This window comes from Hyla sarda, chromosome 1, assembly GCF_029499605.1.
Source record: "Hyla sarda isolate aHylSar1 chromosome 1, aHylSar1.hap1, whole genome shotgun sequence".
NCBI classification, from domain to species: Eukaryota; Metazoa; Chordata; class Amphibia; order Anura; family Hylidae; genus Hyla; species Hyla sarda.
The window spans coordinates 609,373,506-609,398,560 of NC_079189.1; the positions used below are offsets into that span (position 1 = coordinate 609,373,506).

Below are 25,055 nucleotides of genomic sequence, written 5' to 3' on the forward strand. Positions count from 1 at the left end.
CAAAACTACAACTCCCAGCATGCCCAGACAGCCTTTGGCTGTCTTGGCATGCTGAGAGTTGTAGTTTAACAACAGCTGGAGTCTCCCTGTCTGGGTAGACACTGCCAGAAGGGTCTGTTCACATTATACAAAACGGACAATGTGAATAGAGCTTCAGACCCTTACTAGCCTGACTCCCGCCTGTAGCTCCGCACCCAAATTACGTCATCACTAGGGGGCGGAGCTACACAGGCCGACGGGGACAGGGAGCGAGGAAGGCAAGTGGACCTCCTGTTCTGTCTACACTATATACAGTTATCTATAGATAGCTGTGTATACTGTATACCGCCCAAAGCGGCTATAGGAGCAGGGAGTCCTGTCAGTCTAGTGACAGGATTCCTGGCTCCGCTCCTGTATAGTATACACGGGTACACTATGCCCCCCTGTATACTATACCGCCGGGGGAGGTGGGTAGTGATGCTATACATCACTCCTCGTCTCCTTACACTCTGTGGATCGGGCGCTCAGCATCCGACCCACAAAGTGGTACCCTGAAGGCAGTGAGAAAACTGCCTCAGGGGACAAAACTGTCTGTTTCCACATACCAGGGAAAACGCCAGAAGAAACGCCAGAAAAACTGCCAGAACACAGGAAAGATCCGTGGCAGTTTTTCCTGGTGTTTTTGCTGGGGGGGGGGGGGGAACCTCAGTGGAATCCTATCCTTATAATGCCCTAAGAAAGTAAAAGAATGTATAACAAATGATGCAAACATAAAGAAGATATATTGTAGATGTGAATTAATAACTAAAATTTATTTGGCATAACTATTTCTCTTACAAGTAGATAGTTTCCAAATCGATATTTTTGAGTTTTTCTCAAAAACCGCAGCATGTATCAACAAAAATATACTACTAATATAAAGTACAATAAGTCACAAAAAAAACATCTCAAAATTGCATTGCTCGGAAAAAGCATTTCAAAGTTATTACCACATAAAGAGACACATGTCAGATAAAAAAAAAAAAAAAAAAAAAACGGTCTGGGTCATAAAGACCAAATCTAGCTGGGTCATGAAGGGGTTAAACATGACTCAAAAACGATATACTTGGGTTCAAGCTCATAGCTCAAACCGATAGAGTCTATATTTTCAAAATCGAAAGGCTACATGTTCCTCATCCATTGTGACATCAGAAAAGTCGGATTCTAAGCTTGTACGTGGTAAGCTTGGTGGGTGAAGACATTGGATCTCTTGGGTCCTCGATAGTTTCATTGCTGCTATAAGATCATATTGATTTATTTTGCTGCAAACTTACATGATGTTGAAATTGTTGCAAATTTAGATTATGGTTGGTGCACGCATCTTTATTTTGTCTTGCTCATTCCTGAATAAATGTTTCATATTCATTTCGGAAACCGGTTGGTGCATTTTCAACGTTGGATTGACCATTCCTGAAATGTCAAGTAAGTTTCCTTGTGTTGTGTTTTTCAATTTTTGACAGGTTTGAGTTTGGTTTGCAAACGTGGGTATAATTGGCAATTTTACTGAACTTGCTACTGAGATAGCTAAACTGCTGACTTTTCCACATTGATCCCCTCTTGTATTTCTGTATAGTTTGTTATGTATCGGCTGAAGATTTAGGGTTTTTTTCTTGCTAACAATCATTTTTTTGGAAGGAGTAAGTCTCCGCTGGATACCCATTGTTTGGCTTGGTGTTTTTAAGATGGAACACATAATTTTTTTGTTTTGTTGAAACACTCTGGTTTGTGTGGCTTTGTTATGTGACACATGAAGATAAGTGGTATTGGTAGCAAAGTCACGTTTCAAAATTTGGTCAGTTTGAGTCCCTACTGACTTCAGTTGTTTTTTTTTAACGTGCTCTATCGTTTCCAAACTTGGTTTCGCAACATTGTCATTATTTGAAACGTTTTTGATAATAGTGCATCCAAAGTTGTACAATTGGTTGTCAGTTGTTAACTGTTGGCCATAGGTCAGATTACTAATGTTTTGAAATCTTGCGGAGGGAACACTTCCAGGCAGAATATAAATATCATGGGATCCGGGTAAGTTGACGGAATTTGTGGTAGTTTTTTGTCTTTCAATTTCTAAATCACCCTGTATTTTCGGTAAATTATCAGATATTTTTTGAGAAAAAGAGTCACTAACTGAGAACACATTGGTTGGTTTTGTCACGCTAGAATTTGATATCTCATTACCACATCCTTGTTTGGGCAACTGTTGACCATTACTTGGAGGCTTCGATAGTGATTCTTTCGAATGTAAATCCTGTCCAAAAATTGAAGGTATGGCATCCTTCCGTAATGTTCGACGATCCTCATAATAACGAAAGGATTCATTTGAAAAATGTAAAGAGCACATCCGATAGGTGTCATTTATTGTGCCTATCCATACTTTCTCAACCATCTCTTGCAAATTATTTGCATAGTGGCCTGTTTTTTCTAACCACAATTTTATTCGATCTTTATCTTTAGGAAAACAATGTAAGGATATGTTTGGATTTCTCCGTCGCCAGGAAGTAGCACAACCAGAAACAATGCAGGATGACATGCTGAAGAACAAAGAAAAATACGATTCAAAGTTATTTGGAATAATGAATAAAAAAAAATGGTGCAGCTCACAATTAAATACTGGCCGAGGCAGAGTAGGCAAAAACACCTATACCCAGGTGTATAATAGTAATTTGGATAAGAAAGAAAAGAGGGGCTGCCTACACCTCAAGGACAGTAATTTGAACAATTTAATATATTTAGGCTGAGACCGTGCTTCAAATATTCCTAATATAAATTTATTTAAAACATGAACATCAAAATGGAATATACAAAAATATACAGAAAAATCCCCTCACAGGGCCCTTGCGGGGGGAAAAAGTTACAAGCAAATGCCTAGAGACGAAGTGAATACATATAAAATAATTTTACAATAAAAATTTTACTTTAAAAAAAATGTATCAATGCAGTGTGACCGCTAATCCGGCAATTCTGTGTCTGATAGTCCGGTATGGTGCTACCAATGTCCAGAAAAATAAATCAAAACAAATATATGAATGTCCAGGGTACTGTCCCATATAGATCTGCACAATGTTGTGTAATATAGTAGAGATATTACCCGATATGAGGATTCCTGTGTTATCCTTGCGCTGTGACGCTGTCCTGTGGGCGCTGGCAGGCGCCGGCACGGCTGGTTCGGACGGCACTGAACCTGATGTTTGCCGTGCGATGTGGCAGTCCGGAGGTGTCAGCGATGGTGTTAGCTGCTTTCCCTCATGTGGATAGCGTCTGACGTCAGCGGTCAGGAACTGAAGGTGTTAAATGCTCCAGGTGATACACAGGATCAGCGGCACAGATAATAGCAACAAAGGAATTCCGAGGGCAACGGTGGTTACCAGGGGCAACTGGCTTTTGGTAAATAGTTGTTTCGAGTTCAGTGGCGGTCACACTGCATATGGGAACCAGGCTAAACGCGTTTCGGGGGTGCTATATTAGAGATAACCGACCCCCTTCCTCAGTAGCTGTATAACTGGAGTGATAGAAGACTCTTTTATAGCTTGAACAATTAGTTGTACAGGTGAAAGCAGGTAATTAGCCAAAAATGGTAACGGACTAGAGGGATTGTGCTTGGCAAGACACAAAGTTTATTCATTTAAACAGCTTGCAAATATGTATGAATGCATACCTAAAAAACATGAGTAGTATTATTAATGTTGTGTATATGGCAAGAAGTAACGAAAGTAATGTGTTACATAATGCAAATAGGACTAAGAGAAAATAAAATAAATAGTTGGTCACGTGGGGAGGGTGATGTGGAGATAATCAGTGGCGATGAATGCAGATACTTGTTTGAGGCTCTATATGCAACATATTGTGTGGTGTCCATAAGTTGCTGTAACTGCGAGCAACGATCCCATCTGTGTTGAACATACAATGTTTTTAGTGTCACAATGTGATATAGTGAATCATAAAGTTTAATGGCGGAGTCCGTCTGTCATAAAGCAAAAAAGAAGACATTTTATAGACTGAAAATAAATGATGGTGAAGTGGAATAAATATGTATTAGAAGTTTAAAATGTGACTATAGACAATGTGTTGTGTAGGTGCTATACGTAGAATGATAGAGGAGAGATAAGTATGAAAAATAGAAATAAAAATGTACAAAATGACAAATTTTAAACAAATATAATAATAAAATATTAAAATGAAATAAAAATGTGAATAAAAATGATAATAATGATAAAAATTAACATAAAAGAAAAAGAAGAAAAATAAAAAAGTCTGATTGGGTCAATAATCAAAATAGACTTAGAAAACCATATTAAAATAAAAATAATCGCTGAAGACATCTATGTGAAAGGGATGGATTGGGCTGAGGTCCACGTCCCATTTATTATTAAGGGATATGGATCAAAGCCCAGACCATCCCTCACAAATACCCAAACAGTTCAAAGTTTATATTGAGACCACCAGGTTCCAAGGAGGCGAATTCATGAATCTTTTTACTTTCTGCTCGAGACATTTTAACCATGTAACTACCTCCTCTCCAATCTTGTCTAATATGTTGCAGTCCTACAAAAGAGAAAGTTTTAAGATCTTTATTGTGTGTTGTTGTGAAATGGGCAGAGAGGGGATGTTTCATATTTCCTTTTTTTATACTTTGTAAATGTTCAGCGATACGTGTTTTTAAGGGTCCTTTAGTTCGCCCTATATATTGTTTTTTTGCACCCACATTCGATGAGATAAACTACTCCTTTAGTATTACCAGTGATCAAATCATCAATGTTCCATTTAAAGGAATTAACATGAGAACATACTGATGCCACTTTTTTTGGGACCTTGTATTTTCATGCAATTGGGGCATATACCACATTTCACAAAACCTTTTGTGTTGAGCCAGGAATTTGTTTGTTTGGATAATGGAGGTTTGATGGAAGGGGCTACTTTTATGCCCAAATTGGGGGCCTTAGTGTAAACTATAGGAGGACGTGTGGGAACCATCCATCCTATTTCCCTATCTTGACATACTAGATGCCAATGTTTGGCTAATGGTTCCTCTACCTTTTTATGATCTTTATTGTAGGGCAAAACTATTTTAATGTTGAAATTATCTGTAGTAACTGATTTTTCGGTTGGTGTAAAAAAGGAGGACCTATCAGTTTGGTTAATCTGCTGTAGAGATTGACTTAAAAGTAGGGATCGACCGATTATCGGTTTGGCCGATATTATCGGCCGATAATCACGATTTTGGACATTAACGGTATCGGCAATTACCTTGCCGATAATGCCCCACCCCCCGGCCAGAGACGACCGTCACCGCTGCTGCCCCACTGCCTCCCCCATCCTCTGCCCACATACCGCCGCCGCTGCCCCATTGCCTCCCCCCATCCCGCTGCCCCCCCCATCCTCTGCCCACATACCGCCACCACCCCATCGCCTCCCCCCATCCCCGGTGTTATAATTACCTGTTCCCGGGGTCCGCGATCCTTCTGGCTCCTGCGCTGTTGCTGTGCGCTGCGTAATGACGAGTGACAGTGCGCACAGTGACAGCGCAGGATGCCGATGGAGCCAGAAGGATCGCGGACCCCAGGAACAGGTAATTATAACACCGGGGATGGGGGGAGGCGATGGGGCGGCGGCGGTATGTGGGCAGAGGATGGGGGGAGGCGACTGTGGTGGTTAGACTCAGGACCCCAGGACAGGCAGGGGGAAAGAAGCGGGTGGCGGCGGCGGTCTCTGGCCCGGCAAAAGCAGCTGCAGTTCATTGATTTAAAGTGCCCGCTTTAAATCATTGATCTGCAACGGCTTCTGCCCCGCCGGGGCGAGGTTGAAATAGCCTATAACTTATACCGGAATATCGGTATAAGTTATCGGCTATCGGCCGTAAAGGTGACAGATTATCGGTATCGGCTCTAAAAAATCGATATCGGTCGATCCCTACTTAAAAGCCAGTCTGGGTAATTCTTCGCTTTAAACATGTTTGTTAATTGTGCTGCTTCTTCTGTGAATATATCATCTGAAGTGCAGTTTCTTTTGAGTCTACGGTATTGTCCTTTTGGTACGTTATTCAGCCATCTTGGTAAGTGACAGCTGTTGTAATCTATATAGCTATTTGTAGCAGTTGGTTTTTGATAATTATTGCAGATTAAAGGGGTACTCCGGTGAAAACCTTTTTTCTTTTAAATCAACTGGTGCCAGAAAGTAAAACATATTTGTAAATTACTTCTATTAAAAAATCTTAATCCTTCCAGTACTTATTAGCTGCTGAATGCTACAGAGGAAATTCCTTTCTTTTTGGAACACTGATGACATCACGAGCACAGTGCTCTCTGCTGACATCTCTGTCCATTTTAGCAACCATGCATAGCAGATGTATGCTAAGGGCAGCATGGTGGCTTAGTGGTTAGCACTGCTGCCTTGCAGTGCTGGGGACTTGGGTTCAAATCCCACTAAGGACAACAATAAATAAAGACTTATTATTATTATAATAACGTCAGCAAAGAGCACTGTGCTTGTGATGTCATCAGAGAGAATTCCAAAAAGCAAAGAATTTCCTCTGTAGTATTCAGCAGCTAATAAGTACAGGAAGGATTAAGATTTTTTTTGATAGAAGTAATTTACAAATCTGTTTAACTTTCCGGAGCCAGTTGATTTAAAAGAAAAAAGGTTTTCACCGGAGTACCCCTTTAATTGACCCAGACTGGCCTTGATTTCAATATCCCAAAAATGTATACTTTCCTTACTAACTGTAGATGTAAAATGAATGTTGTGATTATTTTGATTTAAATTAATAATAAAGTGCTCCAAATCAATAAAACCCCCCTCCCAAATCAAAATAATATCATCAATATAATGTTTCCAGAGCACCAGGTTTGCACCAAGGTGGGGGTATGATGTTTGTCTCATCCCAATCCGCCATGAATAAATTAGCGTAGCTTGGTGCAAACCTCGTGCCCATGGCTGTGCCTACTTGTTGTACATAATAATTGCCCTCAAAGAAAAAATAATTGATAATGAGATGATTTGGACTTGTTGTGGTTTGATATGGCCTTTATTAAGAAAATTTTCAACAGCATAAATTCCAAAATCATGTTGTATAATGGTATATAGTGAAGAGACATCAAGAGTAGCTAGTATATGCTTTTCTGTCCAAGGGAATGATTCGATTATAGAATTCATTTGTGTGGTATCTTTCAAATATGTATGTGTTTTCTGAACAAAGGGTTGTAAAAACATACTGGGATAGGTTTGATGTTAAAGACCCTATCCCAGATACGATAGGCCGTCCTGGTAGTTTGGTAAAATTTTTATGCGTTTTTGGGAGACAGTAAAAGACAGGTAAACGTTCAGATGTCCCTAAAATGAATTTATGTTCTTTATCATTAATAATAGGTCCTCCTTTTTTTATACCAAGCGAAAAATCAGTTACTACAGATAATTTCAACATTAAAATAGTTTTGCCCTACAATAAAGATCATAAAAAGATAGAGAAACTATTAGCCAAACATTGGCCTCTAGTATGTCAAGATAGGGAAATAGGATGGATGGTTCCCACACGTCCTCCTATAGTTTACACTAAGGCTCCCAATTTGGGCACAAAAGTAGCCCCTTCCATCAAACCTCCATTATCCAAACAAACAAATTCCCGGCTCAACACAAAAGGTTTTGTGAAATGTGGTATATGCCCCAATTTCATGAAAGTACAAGGTCCCAAAAAAGTGACATCAGTATGTTCTCATGTTAATTCCTTTAAATGGAACATTGATGATTTGATCACTTGTAATACTAAAGGAGTAGTTTATCTCGTCGAATGTGGGTGCAAAAAAACAATATATAGGGCGAACTAAAAGACCCTTAAAAACACGTATCGCTGAACATTTACAAAGTATCAAAAAAGGAAATATGAAACATCCCCTCTCTGCCCATTTCACAACAACACACAATAAAGATCTTAAAACTTTCTCTTTTATAGGACTGCAACATATTAGACAAGATTGGAGCGGAGGTAGTTAAATGGTTAAAATGTCTCGAGCAGAAAGTTAAAAGATTCATGAATTCGCCTCCTTGGAACCTGGTGGTCTCAATTCAAACTTTGAACTGTTTGGGTATTTGTGAGGGATGGTCTGGGCTTTGATCCATATCCCTTAAAGGGGTACTCCAGCGCTTAGACATCTTATCCCCTATCCAAAGGATAGGGGATAAGATGCCTGATCGCGGGGGTCCTGCCGCTGGGGACCCCCGTGATCTTGCACGCAGCACCCCAGTTAAAATCAGTCCCCGAAGCGTGTTCGCTCCGGGTCTGATTACTGGCGACCACGGGGCTGGTGACGTGTGAAGCCCCTCAATGCAAGCCTATGGGAGGGGGCGTGACAGCTGTCACGCCCCCTCCCATGGGCTTGCATTGAGGGGCGGAGCGTGACGTCACACGGGGGGCGGAGGCGTGACGTCACACACCGCCAGCCCAGTGGTCGTCGGTAATCAGACCCGGAGCGAACATGCACCGGGGACTGATTTTAACTGGGGACCCCCGCGATCAGGCATCTTATCCCCTATCCTTTGGATAGGGGATAAGATGTCTAAGCGCCGGAGTACCCCATTAATAATAAATGGGACGTGGACCTCAGCCCAATCCATCCCTTTCACATAGATGTCTTCAGTGATTATTTTTATTTTAATATGGTTTTCTAAGTCTATTTTGATTATTGACCCAATCACATTTTTTCACTTTTTCTTCTTTTTCTTGAAATTTTTTACTTTTATGTTCATTTTTATCATTATTATCATTTTTATTCATTTTTTTATTTTTATTTTATTTTAATGTTTTTTTTTTTTTTTTTTTGTCATTTTATAACATTTTTATTTTTCATACTTATCTCTCCTCAATCATTTTACGTATAGCACCTACACAACACATTGTCTATAGTCACATTTTAAACTTCTAATACACATTCATTCCACTTCACCATCATTTATTTTCAGTCTATAAAATGTCTTCTTTTTTGCTTTATGACAGACGGGCTCCGCCATTAAACTTTATGATTCACTATATCATATTGTGACACTAAAAACATTGTATGTTCAGATGGGATCGTTGCTCGCAGTTACAGCAACTTCTGGATACCACACATTGGCCCTCATTTACTTAGAAAATCGGGTTGTAAGTCTATGTTGCTTTCTTACCCGACTGCTTTTTTCCCCTGGTATTTATTATTATGTCGCATCCTGTTTGTCGCACGTGGGTTTTGTTGGTTTTGGTTTCCAACTCCTCTGAGTTGTCGGGAAAAAAATCCACAACAATTCAACAAATTCTGGTTGGAAACCTGTATAAATACGTGGGAAAGCTCAGAAATGTCGGGTTAAGCCCCTTTTTCGGGTTTGGGAGAATCCACATCGGGTCCGTCGGGAAAAAATGTTGCATCGTGTCGCAGACTGGCGCACGCAGACAAAGATGCGCCAAAAACCCCCCCACAAAAGAAGTCGGGTTTAGAATAGTAAATGAGGGCCAATATGTTGCATATAGAGCCTCATACAAGTACAGTGACCCCTACGATGGCCCCCGACGATCACTTACCTGTCCTCGGGGCTCCGGAGTGTCCTCTTCGGGATCCCCTCCATCGTTGGCGCTCTCCATCGTCGTCATCACGTCGTTGCGCACGCCATCCCGTCATCGAGTAAGAGCGGAGCGGCGGGGACACCACGGGGACGCGATGGAAGGCGACATCAAGGGCAGCGGTGACGGTCCGGAGCGGCGGGGACACGCGAGTATAACTTCCTCTAACAGTGGTCTTCAACCTGCGGACCTCCAGATTTTGCAAAACTACAACACCCAGCATGCCCGGACAGCCAACGGCTGTCCGAGCATGCTGGGTGTTGTAGTTTTGCAACATCTGGAGGTCCACAGGTTGTAGACCACTGTCCTATACTTTACATTGCACGGATCCCTCAACATACGATGGTTTCAACAAACGATGGTCCATTTGGAACGGATTACCATCGTATGTTGAGGGATCATTGTACCTGCACTCACTGGCACTGATTATCTCCACATCACCCTCCCCCACGTGACCAACTATTTATTTTATTTTCTCTTAGTCCTATTTGCATTATGTAACACATTACTTTCGTTACTTCTTGCCATATACACAACATTAATAATACTACTCATGTTTTTTAGGTATGCATTCATACATATTTGCAAGCTGTTTAAATGAATAAACTTTATGTGTCTTGCCAAGCACAATCCCTCTAGTCCGTTACCATTTTTGGCTAATTACCTGCTTTCACCTGTACAACTAATTGTTCGAGCTATAAAAGAGTCTTCTATCACTCCAGTTATACAGCTACTGAGGAAGGGGGTCGGTTATCTCTAATATAGCACCCCCGAAACGCGTTTAGCCTGGTTCCCATATGCAATGTGACCGCCACTGAACTCGAAACAACTATTTACCAAAAGCCAGTTGCCCCTGGTAACCACCGTTGCCCTCGGAATTCCTTTGTTGCTATAATCTGTGCCGCTGATCCTGTGTATCACCTGGAGCATTTAACACCTTCAGTTCCTGACCGCTGACGTCAGACGCCATCCACATGAGGGAAAGCAGCTAACACCATCGCTGACACCTCCGGACTGCCACATCGCACGGCAAACATCAGGTTCAGTGCCGTCCGAACCAGCCATGCCGGACACAGGACAGCGTCACAGCGCAAGGATAACACAGTTATCCTGAGACCTATCGTCCGCCACCGCCCCCCCCCTCCCGACCCGCCGCCCTGCGACCGCCCCCCCCCCCCCCCCGGCCCCATTGCATCCCCCATCCCCGGTTTTATAATTACCTGTTCCTGGGGTCCACTCTATATCTGGCTCTGGTGGCGTCCTCCTGAACTGTCACTGTGCGCACTGACGGTGACGGTGAGGTCACGTCGGCCACGTCACGTCGCGCATGTCACTGCGCACAGCGTAACGCAGGACGCAGCAGGAGCAAGAAGAAGCGTGGGCCCCGGGAACAGGTAATTATAAAACCGAGGATGGGGCAGGCAATGGGGCCGGGGCGGTGCAGTGGGGGGGGTGCGACGCGGTGCGTTGGGGCGAGTCAGGTCAGGGGGGCGGGGCATTATCGGCTTATCGGCAAGGTAATTGCCGATACCGATAATGCCCAAAATCGTGATTATCGATTACCGATAATCGGTCGATCCCTAATTGGTAGCACCATACCGGACTATCAGACACAGAAGTACCGGATTAGCGGTCACACTGCATTCATACATTTTTTTAAAGTAAAATTTTTATTGTTAAATTATTTTATTTTATATGTATTCACTTTGTCTCTAGGCATTTGCTTGTAACTTTTCCCCCCCGCAAGGGCCCTGTGAGGGGATTTTTCTGTATATTTTTGTATATTGCATTTTGATGTTCATGTTTTAAATAAATTTATATTAGGAATATTTGAAGCACGGTCTCAGCCTAAATATATTAAATTGTTCAAATTACTGTCCTTGAGGTGTAGGCAGCCCCTCTTTTCTTTCTTATACAAATTATTTGGAATAATGTTTTATGGTTAAAATGGAAAAACATAGAAATTCCACCACCATCACAAGATTGAATGAACTGTGTATAGAACTTTCTAAAGCTACGGTAACCATTCCTTTTTTTTATTTTTTTTTATTTGATAACTAACAGTAATAAACACATTTATGTTTCAAACTTTGAGTTTGTTGTTGTTTAGTCAATTATGCGCTATACACACATCCAAACTTTCATGATTTTTAGGACCAAGTTGATATTCTGCACAATACACTATACACATTTGGTTATTCTAAATATCTTATTTTATATATTTTTTTTCCAACATTGTACATTTAACCAATCACACTTAAAGGGGTACTACCGTGGAAATTTTTTTATTTTTAAATCAACTGGTGCCAGAAAGTTAAACAGATTTGTAAATTGCTTCTATTTAAAAATCTTAATCCTTCCAGTACTTTTTAGGGGCTGTATACTACAGAAGAAATGCTTATCTTTTTAGATTTCTCTGATGTCATGACCACAGTGCTCTCTGCTGACCTCTGAACTGCCCAGAACAGGAGAAAATCCTCAAATCAAACATATGCTCCTCCTGACAGTACCTAAAATGGACAGCAGAGGTCAGCAGAGAGCACTGTGGTCATGACAGAGAAATCTAAAAAGATAAGCATTTCCTCTGTAGTATACAGACCCTAAAAAGTACTGGAAGGATTAAGATTTTTAAAGAGAAGTAATTTACAAATCTGTTTAACTTTCTGGCACCAGTTGATTTAATTAAAAAAAAAAAGTTTTCCAGTAGTATCCCTTTAACCCCTTAAGGACGCAGGACGTAAATGTACGTCCTGGTGCGGTGGTACTTAACGCACCAGGACGTACATTTATATCCTGGGCATAACCGCGGGCATCGGAGCAATGCCCGTGTCATGCGCGGCTGATCCCGGCTGCTGATCGCAGCCAGGGACCCGCTGGCAATGGCCGACGCCCGCGATCTCGCGGGCATCCGCCATTAACCCCTCAGGTGCCGGGATCAATACAGATCCCGGCATCTGCGGCAGTGCGCGATTTCAATGAATGATCGGATTGGCGGCAGCGCTGCTGCGGGGATCCGATCATTCAGAACGCCGCACGGAGGTCCCCTCTCCTTCCTCCATCCGGCTCCCGGCGTCTCCTGCTCTGGTCTGTGATCGAGCAGACCAGAGCAGGAGATGACCGATAATACTGATCTGTTCTATGTCCTATACATAGAACAGATCAGTATTAGCAATCATGGTATTGCTATGAATAGTCCCCTATGGGGACTATTCAAGTGTAAAAAAAAAAATTTTAAAAAATGTAAATACCCTCCCCCAATTAAAAAAGTAAAACGTCTGTTTTTTCCTATTTTACCCACAAAAAGCGTAAAAAATAAATTTTATAGACATATTTGGTATCGCCGCGTGCGTAAATGTCCGAACTATTAAAATAAAATGTTAATGATCCCGTACGGTGAACGGCGTGAATAAAAAAAAAAAGTCCAAAATTGCTACTTTTTTGATACATTTTATTAAAAAAAAATTATAAAAAATTTATTAAAAGTTTTTTATATGCAAATGTGGTATCAAAAAAAAGTACAGATCATGGCGCAAAGAATTAGCCCTCATACCGCCGCTTGTCATCAAAATAAAGGGATTATAAACGTACTAATTTGGTTAAAAAGTTTGTGATTTTTTTTAAGCACAACAATAATATAAAAGTATATAATAATGGGTATCATTTTAATCGTATTGACCCTCAGAATAAAGAACACACGTCATTTTTACCGTAAATTGTACGGCGTGAAAACAAAACCTTCCAAAATTAGCAAAATTGCGTTTTTCTTTTTAATTTCCCCACAAAAATAGTGTTTTTTGGTTGCGCCATACATTTTATGATATAATGAGTTATGTCACTACAAAGGACAACTGGTCGCGCAAAAAACAAGCCCTCATACTAGTCTGTGGATGAAAATATAAAAGAGTTATGATTTTTAGAAGGCGAGGAGGAAAAAATGAAAACGTAAAAATTAAATTGTCTGAGTCCTTCAGGCCAAAATGGGCTGAGTCCTTAAGGGGTTAAAGGGGTATTCCAGGCAAAAACATCTTGTCCCCTATCCAAAGGATAGGGGATAAGATGTCTGAACGCGGGGGGCCCGCTGCTGAGAAGCCCCCCCCCCCCCCCCCCACGCGATCTCCCTGCAGTTTCGGAAACCTCCGGGCTTCCAAGATGGGGACATAACTTCACGCCATGCCCCCTCCATTCATTTCTATGGGAGGGTGCATAACGGCCGCAACGCCCCCTCCCATAGACATGAATGGAGGGGGCGTGGTGTGACGTCACGCCCCCATCTCAGAAGCCCGGAGGTTTCCCAAACTGCAGATACAGCTATGCATAGAATGCGGGCTGCTGCAGGGAGATTGTGGGCGGTCCCAGCGCCCCCCCCCCCCCCCCGGATCAGACATTTTATCCCCTATCCTTTGGATAGGGGATTAGAAGTTTTTGCCTGGAATACCCCTTTAATAGTCAGGACACCTTGATTATATTATCAAAATGTTACTGTATTATACTAAAGGATGATTATGGACCTCCCTTTTCTTGGCTAAATATAATTATTTTTTTTTTTTACTTTTAAATTTGGAAATTTTGTTTTGCTCATTAAACGGAAAAAAAAAGGGATTTTTTTGAGCAACTGCTGTTGCTTGGTTGACCAATGAAGCATCTTTAGCTGGTATACATACGAACTACAATCATCTTTCTTCATCTACCTTATTGGCTAAAGTAAGTTTACAAAAAAAAAAGGGTCTCCCATCATATTAGAATTCGAATCTACTAATATTATGAGTAATCCAAGGTGTATGCTGAACAAAAGCATCTGATGATGTAAAGGATAGAGGCTAAACTGTGTGATTGTGGGGTGTCAGACGCTGCACACCCTGCTCTCTCTCTGCAGCATCCAACATTGTATGTTTGGTATTATGTAAAGTGTCAGAAGACTGGGGTGACACACTGTGACAAACCTCCTCATCATGTAATCTCCTTACTACTGTGGTGACACACTGTGACAAACCTCCTCCTCATGTAATCTCCTTACTACTGTGGTGACACACTGCAACAAACCTCCTCCTCATGTAATCTTCTTACTACTGGGGTGACACACTGTAACAAACCTCCTCCTCATGTAATCTTCTTACTACTGGGGTGACACACTGTAACAAACCTCCTCTTCATGTCATTACCTTACTACTGGGGTGACACACTGTAACAAACCTCATACACACATCATAGATACACATCTAACACACCTCATACATACACATAAATCTATCATGCACACATAATACATATACACACATCATACACACACATACACAATACACATCCCCAACCCAAAGCCTCTCCTTACCCCCATGAGATGAATGCTGGAGATCGGGTTGGCTGAGGCTGCTTTGCTTCTGCGTCAGGGTCACATCAGCAGGGGCTCCCAGCAGAAGTGCTGGCAGCGATCGCCAGGGCCCCCCGAGCAGTGCAGCGCAAGCAGGATGTGAGGGGAATTTACTAGTGGCGCGCTGCATGCCGCGTTCCTCCGAACGTGCTGACGTCTCATTAGTGGAGTGCAAGCAGGGCTCCTCCAGAATGCTCAGGCCAGGGGGAGGAGTGTTAGTGCCTTAGGCCCTGAATACTGCATTTTGCACAAATTTGCGGTAAAATTGCAGCAAAAACACAGCGATTTTGTGCAAAATTGAGTATTGTTAGTAATGCCCTAAAGCTTTTCAGGGGCCCCCTTTTGGATGGGGGCCCTAGGAAACTGCCTAGGATGCCACGCCCTAACACTGGCCCTGTCCATATGTTCAAGGAAAAAAACAAACAAAAAAAAAAACATAAAGCATACTACTATGCATGTGCACAAAGCCTCAAGTGGGTTTGTGACTTGATTTTTGATTCTAAGGTTTACAACCTTTTTAAATGTACATTATTTAGGTCAAAACAGAGTAATACTTTTGCAAAAAGTGGCTTATTTAACTTTTTTTTTTCCATTTTCAGACTTTATTAAAAAATTTGATATGTGTTCCAATAGAGTTTGGGTTACATATTAATAACATTTTTCAACAAAATATTTGACCATTTGGCCATAACTACCAATCATCTAGTTTATTTGATTTTTGACAACGCCTCTGCAAATGTGCCCCTTCTTTTTGTTTTTTGTTTGTTTTTTTGCTTTTCTTGCTTTTTTTTTATATTTACACTGCATACAAGAAATCTCCCCATTTGTCCATACCCATGTTTGGAGTTAGATCTTGTTGGCAATTTTTTGTTCCAAATTTGTGCCATGTTACTAAGGATCATCCATATTTTCTATCTTTATTCCAAAAAATAAAGGGAACATTGGCCTCAGAAATGTATTAAACATAATGGTTTATGATAATGGATTTTGGAGATAGTGGCCCTAGACCTGGGGGTTCTTAACCTGGGTTCGGTGAGTCAGTCCCGGGGGTTCGGCCGGGGAGGTCACAACAGGACAGGCAAAATAAGCAATTGCTTGGAGCCCCCTGCTCCGGGGCCCCAAGCAGACCGGGTGTTTGACAGGCGGTAATACCGTGATACCACAATAATAAAAAAAAATACCATGATATTAATTTTAGGCCATACCGCCCAGCACTAGCATCACCGTGATCGGTGATGTCCTGTATTAGCCGCGGGTCCTGGCCGTTGATGGCCGCAGGGACCGACCCGATAGGTGTGTGTATTCGCCGTATGAGACGCCCCGACTTTTCCCTTCCCAGTTTTGGGGAAGAAAAAGTGTGTCTTATATGGCAAAAAATACGGTATGTAAAATCTCATCCATGTGTGTTCTGAAAACACACATGAAGACTTCTTAAACAAAAAAAACAAAAAACAGCAGGAGAGATTACATGTAGTCATTGACCATAGTAACACAAAATTTTGTTTTAAAAACCTGATAAGATTGATTGCCTTTATGCAAAAACCCCAGATTATAAACTAACATATATTAAAGGAAAGAATAACCAAAATGTTTGTTATAAAGTGGTTGCTAAGGGAAACCACAGTACATTCAAAATAAATATCGTTAGTAAATCTAAAATAAAATACGTTAAAACAAACAAACAAAAAGGACACACAAAATCTGGAAAATGATAATGTTTGCATAATGACATAAAAAATGTAACCTTGGAAATGAAATTAAGAAGATTACCTGTATAAACAAAAAGAACCTTGCAAATAAGCCAAGCAGCCTCCGACCCAACAGATATACACTGAACAAACACAACAAACACAGCAATGTCATTTTATTTGAGGGGAAAAAAAAACATAACAGGTGCAAACAATAATCATAACTCACCCCATGTCCAATCAGACAGCAAAAGAACGAAAAAGTCCAAACCCACCACACTAGCCAAACTACATACACTAATCAGTGAACATCTGGGGAAATGTCAGCGCAAGCCGACATAGTTTACTAAATGCGCATGCGCATAGTTTACACTACGTCAGAGGAAGTCCAAAACATACCCAGCGGCGTAAAACAATGCGCAAGCGCATAACACACCGGCTAATTGGAAGATCGTGAGCAAAAAAAAAAAAAAGGAAGAACAACATGAATAAAATTAGACTAATAAACAGAGGGGTGGCAACAGGAACGCCCTACCGAGGCCGGAACACGTCAGAGCCACCTGGGAAATTCTGACGTCACGAGCAAGACATGGCTGACGAATAGGGAAGGAACGCGTGGTCGAGATACACAGGACAGAGCCGAAACTACAAGACTTCCGGCCGCAACAAAAAGTAAGGAAAAAATTGCAAAAGATAAGATGTTTAAAAAAAAACAAAAAAAAAAAACAACATACATACACATAATAAACACATTCAAAAGGCAAAAAAGACAGGTATGGGAGTACCCCTTCAACCTCTTCAGGACGCCGGGCGTATGCATACGCCCTGCATCCCGAGTCCTTAAAGGGGAACTCCGGTGGAAAGAAGTAGAAAACAAATGTTTTCAAATCAACTGGTGCCTGAAAGTTAAACAGATTTGTAAATTACTTCTATTAAAAAATCTTAATCCTTCCAGTACTTATTAGCTGCTGTATAAAACAGAGAAATGTGTGAAGTTCTTTACAGTCTGACAACAGTGCTCTCTGCTGACACCTCTGTCCATGTCAGAACTGTCCAGATTAGAATCATATCCCCATAGAAAACCTCTCCTACTGGGCAGTTCCTGACACGGACAGAGGTGTCAGTAGAGAGCACTGTTGTCAGGCTGGAAAGAACTTCACAAATTTCTTTGTAGTATATCTGTAGTTTATAGAAGCTGATATTACTAGAAGGGTTAAGGTTTTTAAATAAAAGTGATCTACAAACCTGTTTAACTTTCGTGCACCAGTTGATTTGAATTTTTTTTTCCACCGGAGTTCCCCTTTAAGGACGTGGGGCGTATGCATACACCCATGGGAATTCCGGTACCCGCCGCTAGCCGGTTGGGGACCGGACCGGGATGCCTGCTGGAATCATGGCACATCGCCGAGGGGGGTCCTGAGACCCCCCCCCCCCCCCCCCATGTCAGCGCTTGCAGAAAATCGCATGTCAATTAAGACATGCGATTTTCTGCTATTCCGGGCTGATCTGGTCTCTGGTGACCCGATCACCCGGAAAATAGGGATGATTGGAGCTGTCAGTGACAGCCCCGATCATCCTGAGGGAAATAGAGCGAGGTCGCAGTGCTGCGATCTCCTCCTATCCCTTGCCATTAGTCAGAAATGAGTTCTGACCAATGGCAGCGCAGGACAGTGGGTTGCCCTGGCAACACCCGTTCTGCCCACCCCTGGATGTCGGGCAGAACAGGGGGAGAAGATGGAGGCCTTTACCTGAGAAGAAGATGCCGTGGGGATCGTCGGTGAGATCAGCGGAGATCATGGCGCAGGTAGGGAAGCGACGGTGGGGGGGGACAAAGGAAGGGGGCAGTAAGCGATATTTACTGCTGCCCTTCTTAGTGGGTGCCAAACCTTCAGATATTTATGCACGCGGCGATACCAAATATGTATAGAAAATAATTTTTTTTAACACTTTTGGTGGGTGAAAGAGGGAAAATGGGACAATTTACGTTTTTATTGGGGGAGGGGGTTTTTCACATATTTTTTTAAACTTTTTTACTTTTATTTTTACACTCTTATAGTCCCCATAGGGGACTATTTATAGCAATCATTTGATTACTAATACTGTTCATTGCTATGTATAGGACACAGCACTGATCAGCATTATCGGTCATCTTCTGCTCTGGTCTGTGAGAAGGCAGATCAGAGCAGAAGACTCCCGGAAGGTAGCGGAGGCAGGTGAGGGGACCTCCGGCTGCCATGCTGGATGATTAGATCGCCGCGGCAGCGCTGCGGGCGATCCGATCATCCATTTTAGTGACAGCGATGCTGCAGATGTCGTGATCTGTATTGATCACGGCATCTGAGGGTTTAACCCCTTCAGGACCAAGCCCATTTTGGCCTTAAGGACCAGAGCGTTTTTTGCACATCTGACCACTGTCACTTTAAACATTAATAACTCTGATGCTTTTAGTTATCATTCTGATTCCGAGATTGTTTTTTCGTGACATATTTTACTTTAACATGGTGGTAAATTTTTGTGGTAACTTGCATCCTTTCCTTGTGAAAAATCCTAAAATTTGATGAAAAATTTGAAAATGTTGCATTTTTCTAACTTTGAAGCTCTCTGCTTGTAAGGAAAATGTATATTACAAATAAAAAAAAATTTTATTCACATATACAATATGTCTACTTCATGTTTGCATCATAAAATTGACGAGTTTTTACTTTTGGAAGACACCAGAGGGCTTCAAAGTTCAGCAGCAATTTTCCAATTTTTCACAAAATTTTCAAACTCACTATTTTTCAGGGACCAGTTCAGGTTTGAAGTGGATTTGAAGGGTCTTCTTATTAGAAATACCCCACAAAAGACCCCATTATAAAAACTGCACCCCCCAAAGTATTCAAAATGACATTCAGTCATCATTTTAACCCTTTAGGTGTTTCACAGGAATAGAAGCAAAGTGAAGGAGAAAATTCACAATCTTCATTTTTTACACTCGCATGTTCTTGTAGACCCAATTTTAAAATTTTTACAAGGGGTAAAAGGAGAAAATGTATACTTATATTTGTAGCCCAATTTCTCTCGAGTAAGCACATACCTCATATGTCTATGTAAAGTGTTCGGCGGGCGCAGTAGAGGGCTCAGAAGGGAAGGAGCGACAAGGGGATTTTGGAGAGTACGTTTTTCTGAAATGGTTTTTGGGGGCATGTTGCATTTAGGAAGCCCTTATGGTGCCAGAACAGCAAAAAACCCTCACATGGCATACCATTTTGGAAACTAGACCCCTTGAGGTACGTAACAAGGAATAAAGTGAGCCTTAATACCCCACAGGTGTTTCACGACTTTTGCATATGTAAAAAAAAATTTTTTTTTCCACTAAAATGTGTGTTTCCCCCCAAATTTCACATTTTTCCAAGGGTCAATAGCAGGAAATACCCCCCAATATTTGTAACCCCTTCTCTTCTGAGTATGGAGGTACCCCATAAGTTGACCTGAAGTGCACTATGGGTGAACTACAATGCTCAGAAGAGAAGGAGTCATATTTGGCTTTTTGAGAGCAAATTTTGCTCGGGGGGCATGTTGCATTTAGGAAGCCCCTATGGTGCCAGAACAGCAAAAAATACCCACATGGCATACCATTTTGGAAACTAGACCCCTTGAGGAATGTAATAAGGAATAAAGTGAGCCTTATTACCCCACAGGTGTTTCATGACTTTTGCATATGTAAAAAAAAAAAAAAAAAAATTCCACTAAAATGTGTGTTTCCCCCCTAATTTCACCTTTTTGCAAGGGTTAAAAGCAGAAAATACCCCCCAAAATTTGTAACCCCATCTCTTCTGAGTATGGAGGTACCCCATAAGTTGACCTGAAGTGCACTATGGGTGAACTACAATGCTCAGAAGAGAAGGAGTCATATTTGGCTTTTTGAGAGCAAATTTTGCTCGGGGGGCATGTCGCATTTAGGAAGCCCCTAAGGTGCCAGAACAGCAAAAAAAAACACACATGGCATACCATTTTGGAAACTAGACCCCTTGAGGAACGTAACAAGGGATACAGTACAAGTTTTCATTTTCATGGACCACTGTTCCAAAGATCCGTCAGACACCTGTGGGGGGTAAATTCTCCCTGCACCCCTCATTACATTCCGTGAGGGGTGTAGTTTCCGAAATGGGGTCACATGTGGGGTTTTGTTTTTTTTGCGTTTGTCAAAACCGCTGTAACAATCAGCCACCCCTGTGGAAATCACCTCATGTACATGGTGCGCTCTCCCTTCTGGGCCTTGTTGTGCACCCCCAGAGCACTTTGCGCTCACATATGGGGTATCTCTGTAGTCGGGAGAAATTGCGTTACAAATTTTGGGGGGCTTTTTTCCCTTTTACCTCTTGTGAAAATGTAAAGTATAGGGCAACATCAGCATGTTAGTGTAAAAAATAAAAGATTTTTACACTAACATTCTGGTGTAGACCCCAACATTTCCTTTTCATGAAGGGTTAAAGAAGAAAAAGCCCCCCAAACCTTGTAACGCAATTTCTCCCGAGTACAGCGATACCCCATATGTCGCCCTAAACTGTTGCCCTGAAATACGACAGGGCTCCAAAGTGAGAGCGCCATGTGCATTTGAGGCCTAAATTAGGGATTTGCATAGGGGTGGACATAGGGGTATTCTACTCCAGTGATTCCCAAACAGGGTGCCTCCAGCTGTTGCAAAACTCCCAGCATGCCTGGACAGTCAACGGCTGTCCGACAATACTGGGAGTTGTTGTTTTTCAACAGCTGGAGGCTCTGCTTTGGAAACAGTGGTGTACCGGACGTTCTTATTGGGGGAGGGGGGCTGTGTAAGGGTATGTGTATATGTAGTGTTTTTAACTTTTTATTTTATTTTGTGTTAGTGTAGTGTAGTGTTTTTAGGGTACAGTCACATGGGCGGGGGATTACAGCGAGTTTCCCAGCGCTAAATTTGCTGCATCTCAAGATGCGAGAAACCCACTGTAAAAGCCTCGCCCATGTGAATGTACCCTGTACATTCACGGGGGGTGGCGGGGCGGGGGGGGGGGGTGGGCTTGCATCAGCTGTTGCAAAACCACAACTCCCAGCATGCATGGTCTGTTAGTGCATGCTGGGAGTCATAGTTTTGCAACAGCTGGAGGCACACAGGTTAGGGAACACTGAGTTAGAAACAGACAATGTTTCCCAACCAGTGTGTCTCCAGTTGTTGCAAAACTACAACTCCCAGCATGCCCAGACAGCTGAAGGGCATGCTGGGAGTTGTAGTTCGGCAACATCTGAAGGGCCAGATGTTGCTGAACTAAAACTCCCAGCATGCCTGGACAGTCAGTGCATGCTGGGAGTTGTAGTTTTGCAACAGCTGGAAGAGCACAGATTGGAGACCATTATACAATGGTCTCCAAACTGGGGCCCTCCAGATGTTGCAAAACTACAACTCCCAGCATGCATGGTCTTTTAGTGCATGCTGGGAGTTATAGTTTTGCAACAGCTGGAGGCACACAGGTTAGGAAACACTGAGTTAGAAACAATGTTTCCCAACCAGTGTGTCTCCAGCTGTTGAAAACTACAACTCCCAGCATGCCCAGACAGCTGAAGGGCATGCTGGGAGTTGTAGTTCGGCAACATCTGAAGGGCCAGATGTTACTGAACTAAAACTCCCAGCATGCCTGGACAGTCAGTGCATGCTGGGAGTTGTAGTTTTGCAACAGCTGGAAGAGCACAGATTGGAGATCATTATACAATGGTCTCCAAACTGAGGCCCTCCAGATGTTGCAAAACTACAACTCCCAGCATGCCCAGACAGCCAAAGGCTGTCTAGGCATGCTGGGAGTTGTAGTTTTCAGACTCCTAGAAGCAGCAGTGAAGATCTTCACTGCTGCCTCTGAGGACCACATACTTACCCGTCGCTGCTCCTCCACGTGGCCGGCCCCGCGCTGCTCCTCGGTCCCGCCGCTGGATCAGGTAAGTCCGCCGGTCCCCACGTGTTCCCCCCGAATGCCGCAGGTCCCCGCGAGCCCCTGCAGCCTTCGTCCCCCGTTCTGCCCGACTTCCAGGGGCGGGCAGTGCGGGGGATCTGAACTTTCACCCCAGATCACTGTGATTGGTCCACAGGGACCAATCACAGTGATCGCTGACCAGGACCATCAATTGATGGTCCTGGGGGTGAAGCAGAAGTTGTCCCCTGCTGGAAACAGCGGGACTTCTGCCAGTTAACCCGTGCGATGCTGCGCATCGCCGGGTTAACTGCATGTCATTTATAAACGCCGGGATGCGCGAACGCACTGCACAACCCGGCGTTTATATATGACATTCTGCGGGAAGGGGTTAATGGCCGACATCCGGGGGATAGCGGGTGTCTGCCATTACAGACGGGTCCCTGGCTGCTATCAGCAGACGGGACCTGCTGTGCATGATCCGGGCATTACTCCGATGCTCGCAGTTATGCTTAGGACGTAAATGTACATCCTGGTGCATTAAAGGGGTACTCCTCCCCTAGACATCTTATCCCCTATCCAAAGGATAGGGGATAAGATGTTAGATCGCCGCGGCCCCACTGCTGGGGACCCCCAGGATCGCCGCTGCGGCACCCCGCTGTCATTACTGCACAGAGCGAGTTCGCTCTGTTCGTAATGACGGGCGATACAGGGGACGGAGCAGCGTGACATCGTGGCTCCGCCCCTCGTGACATCACGGCCTGCCCCCTTAATACAAGTCTATGGCAGGGGGCGGAGCCGTGACGTAACGATGCTCCGGCCCCTGTACTGCCCGTCATTACGTGCAGAGTGAACTCGCTCTGCGCAGTAATGATAGCGGGGTGCCGCAACGGCAATCCCGGGGGGCCCCAGCAGCGGGACCGCGGCAATCTGACATCTTATCCCCTATCCTTTGGATAGGGGATAAAATGTCTAGGGGCGGAGTACCCCTTTAAGTACTAGCTCACCAGGACGTACATTTACGTCCTGCGTCGTTAAGGGGTTAAGATAATTTTCCATGACTAATTATACCAGAGTACAAGGAGGAATGTTATCACCATACATAATACCATCATACTGTTACTGACCAAATCCTGTATTCTGAGACCAATATTACCAATACCAGTATAACAGGAGGAATATTATCACCATACAAATTAACTTCATACTGTTACTGACCAAATCCAGAGTAAAAGGATCAACATTACCAATAGACTGAAAGACTGGATAATAAAACCATACTGAGAAAAAAAACACTATACACAGACTAACATAACCAATAATACCAGTATACACATAATACAAGGGCCAAATAATACCGATGCATTAGGAACACACTATACATCACACAGTGACCCTACTGTTACTGAATAAAACCTGTACATAGACTATTATTCCTTCATACAGTGACCATATAGAGGTAGCTACCAGGATCTGTAAGCCATATAAGTGATTATATACAGGACCATATAATGGTAGATATCAGCTGCACACAGGATCTGTATACCATATAAGTGATTATATACAGGACCATACTGAGGTATATACCAGCGGTACACAGGATCTGTATACCATATATGTGGTTGTATACAGGACCATATAATGGTAGAGATCACCTACAAATAGGATCTGTATACCATACAAGTGATTATATACAGGACCATATAAAGGTAGATATCAGCTGTACACAGGATCTGTACACCATAAAAGTGATTTTATACCGGACCATATAGTGGTAATTACCAGCTGTACACAGGATATGTTTTCCCTTATAATAGTAGGGTCACACAGGCCGTATTTTGCTGCGCATTTGATGTGCAGATTTGAAGCTACAGATTTTATGCTGCAGATTTCAATGTAAACTAAATGACTGAATACAGCATCAAATCTGCAGCTTTAAATCCTGAGCATCAAATGTGCGCAGGATACTGTATATGTGAATATATCCGAATGGTATGTTTACACGTACAGTTTCCTACGCAGAATTGATGTACAGGATTTGATGCGCATGATTTTCTGCTGCAGATTTCAATGTAAGCTAACAGACTGAATACAACTTTAAATCCTGTGCATCAAATCCTGCACATCAAATCTGCGCAGAATACTGTACCTAAGACCCCTAGACCCTAAGGGTACGTTCACACGAGCGGATCCCCAGTGTATTTTATGCTGCGGATCTGCCGCTGAAGGACCTCTGTATGCTGCCTTTACATGTGCCTACTTGGAGCGGCAATACGCTGCTACGTGCAGACACACTGAAGCGATGTGGGAGTTGCTGCGCATACGCAGTGTCCTCGCACACATCGCGGCCGCTCCCCCTGCTCCATGAGCTAGGCTGAGCCTATGGCTCTGCAGCTGTCTCAAACCAAAACTACAACTCCTAGCATGTTGCACTATAACATACTAAATTACAATATAATGCAACATGCTGGGAGTTGTAGTTTTGGTTT

The 25,055-nt window shown here is 42.8% G+C and overlaps 1 protein-coding gene across 2 annotated transcripts in view; it reads right to left on the reverse strand.

Annotated features, from left to right (window-relative positions):
• Window positions 1-772: 772 nt before the first annotated feature.
• Window positions 773-25,055, reverse strand: part of LOC130298273 (uncharacterized) — a 26,224-nt gene continuing 1,941 nt past the window's right edge. The window contains exons 1-2 of one of the 2 annotated variants that reach the window (XM_056551215.1): window positions 14,284-14,303; window positions 773-2,546 (exon numbers count right to left, since the gene is read on the reverse strand). In XM_056551215.1, the coding sequence (XP_056407190.1) occupies window positions 1,316-2,545 (1,230 nt within the window). In that variant the 5' untranslated portion in view covers window position 2,546; window positions 14,284-14,303 and the 3' untranslated portion in view covers window positions 773-1,315. Of the gene's footprint in view, window positions 2,547-14,283; window positions 14,304-25,055 lie in introns of those variants that run through there. The other variant, XM_056551207.1, reaches the window with a different exon arrangement.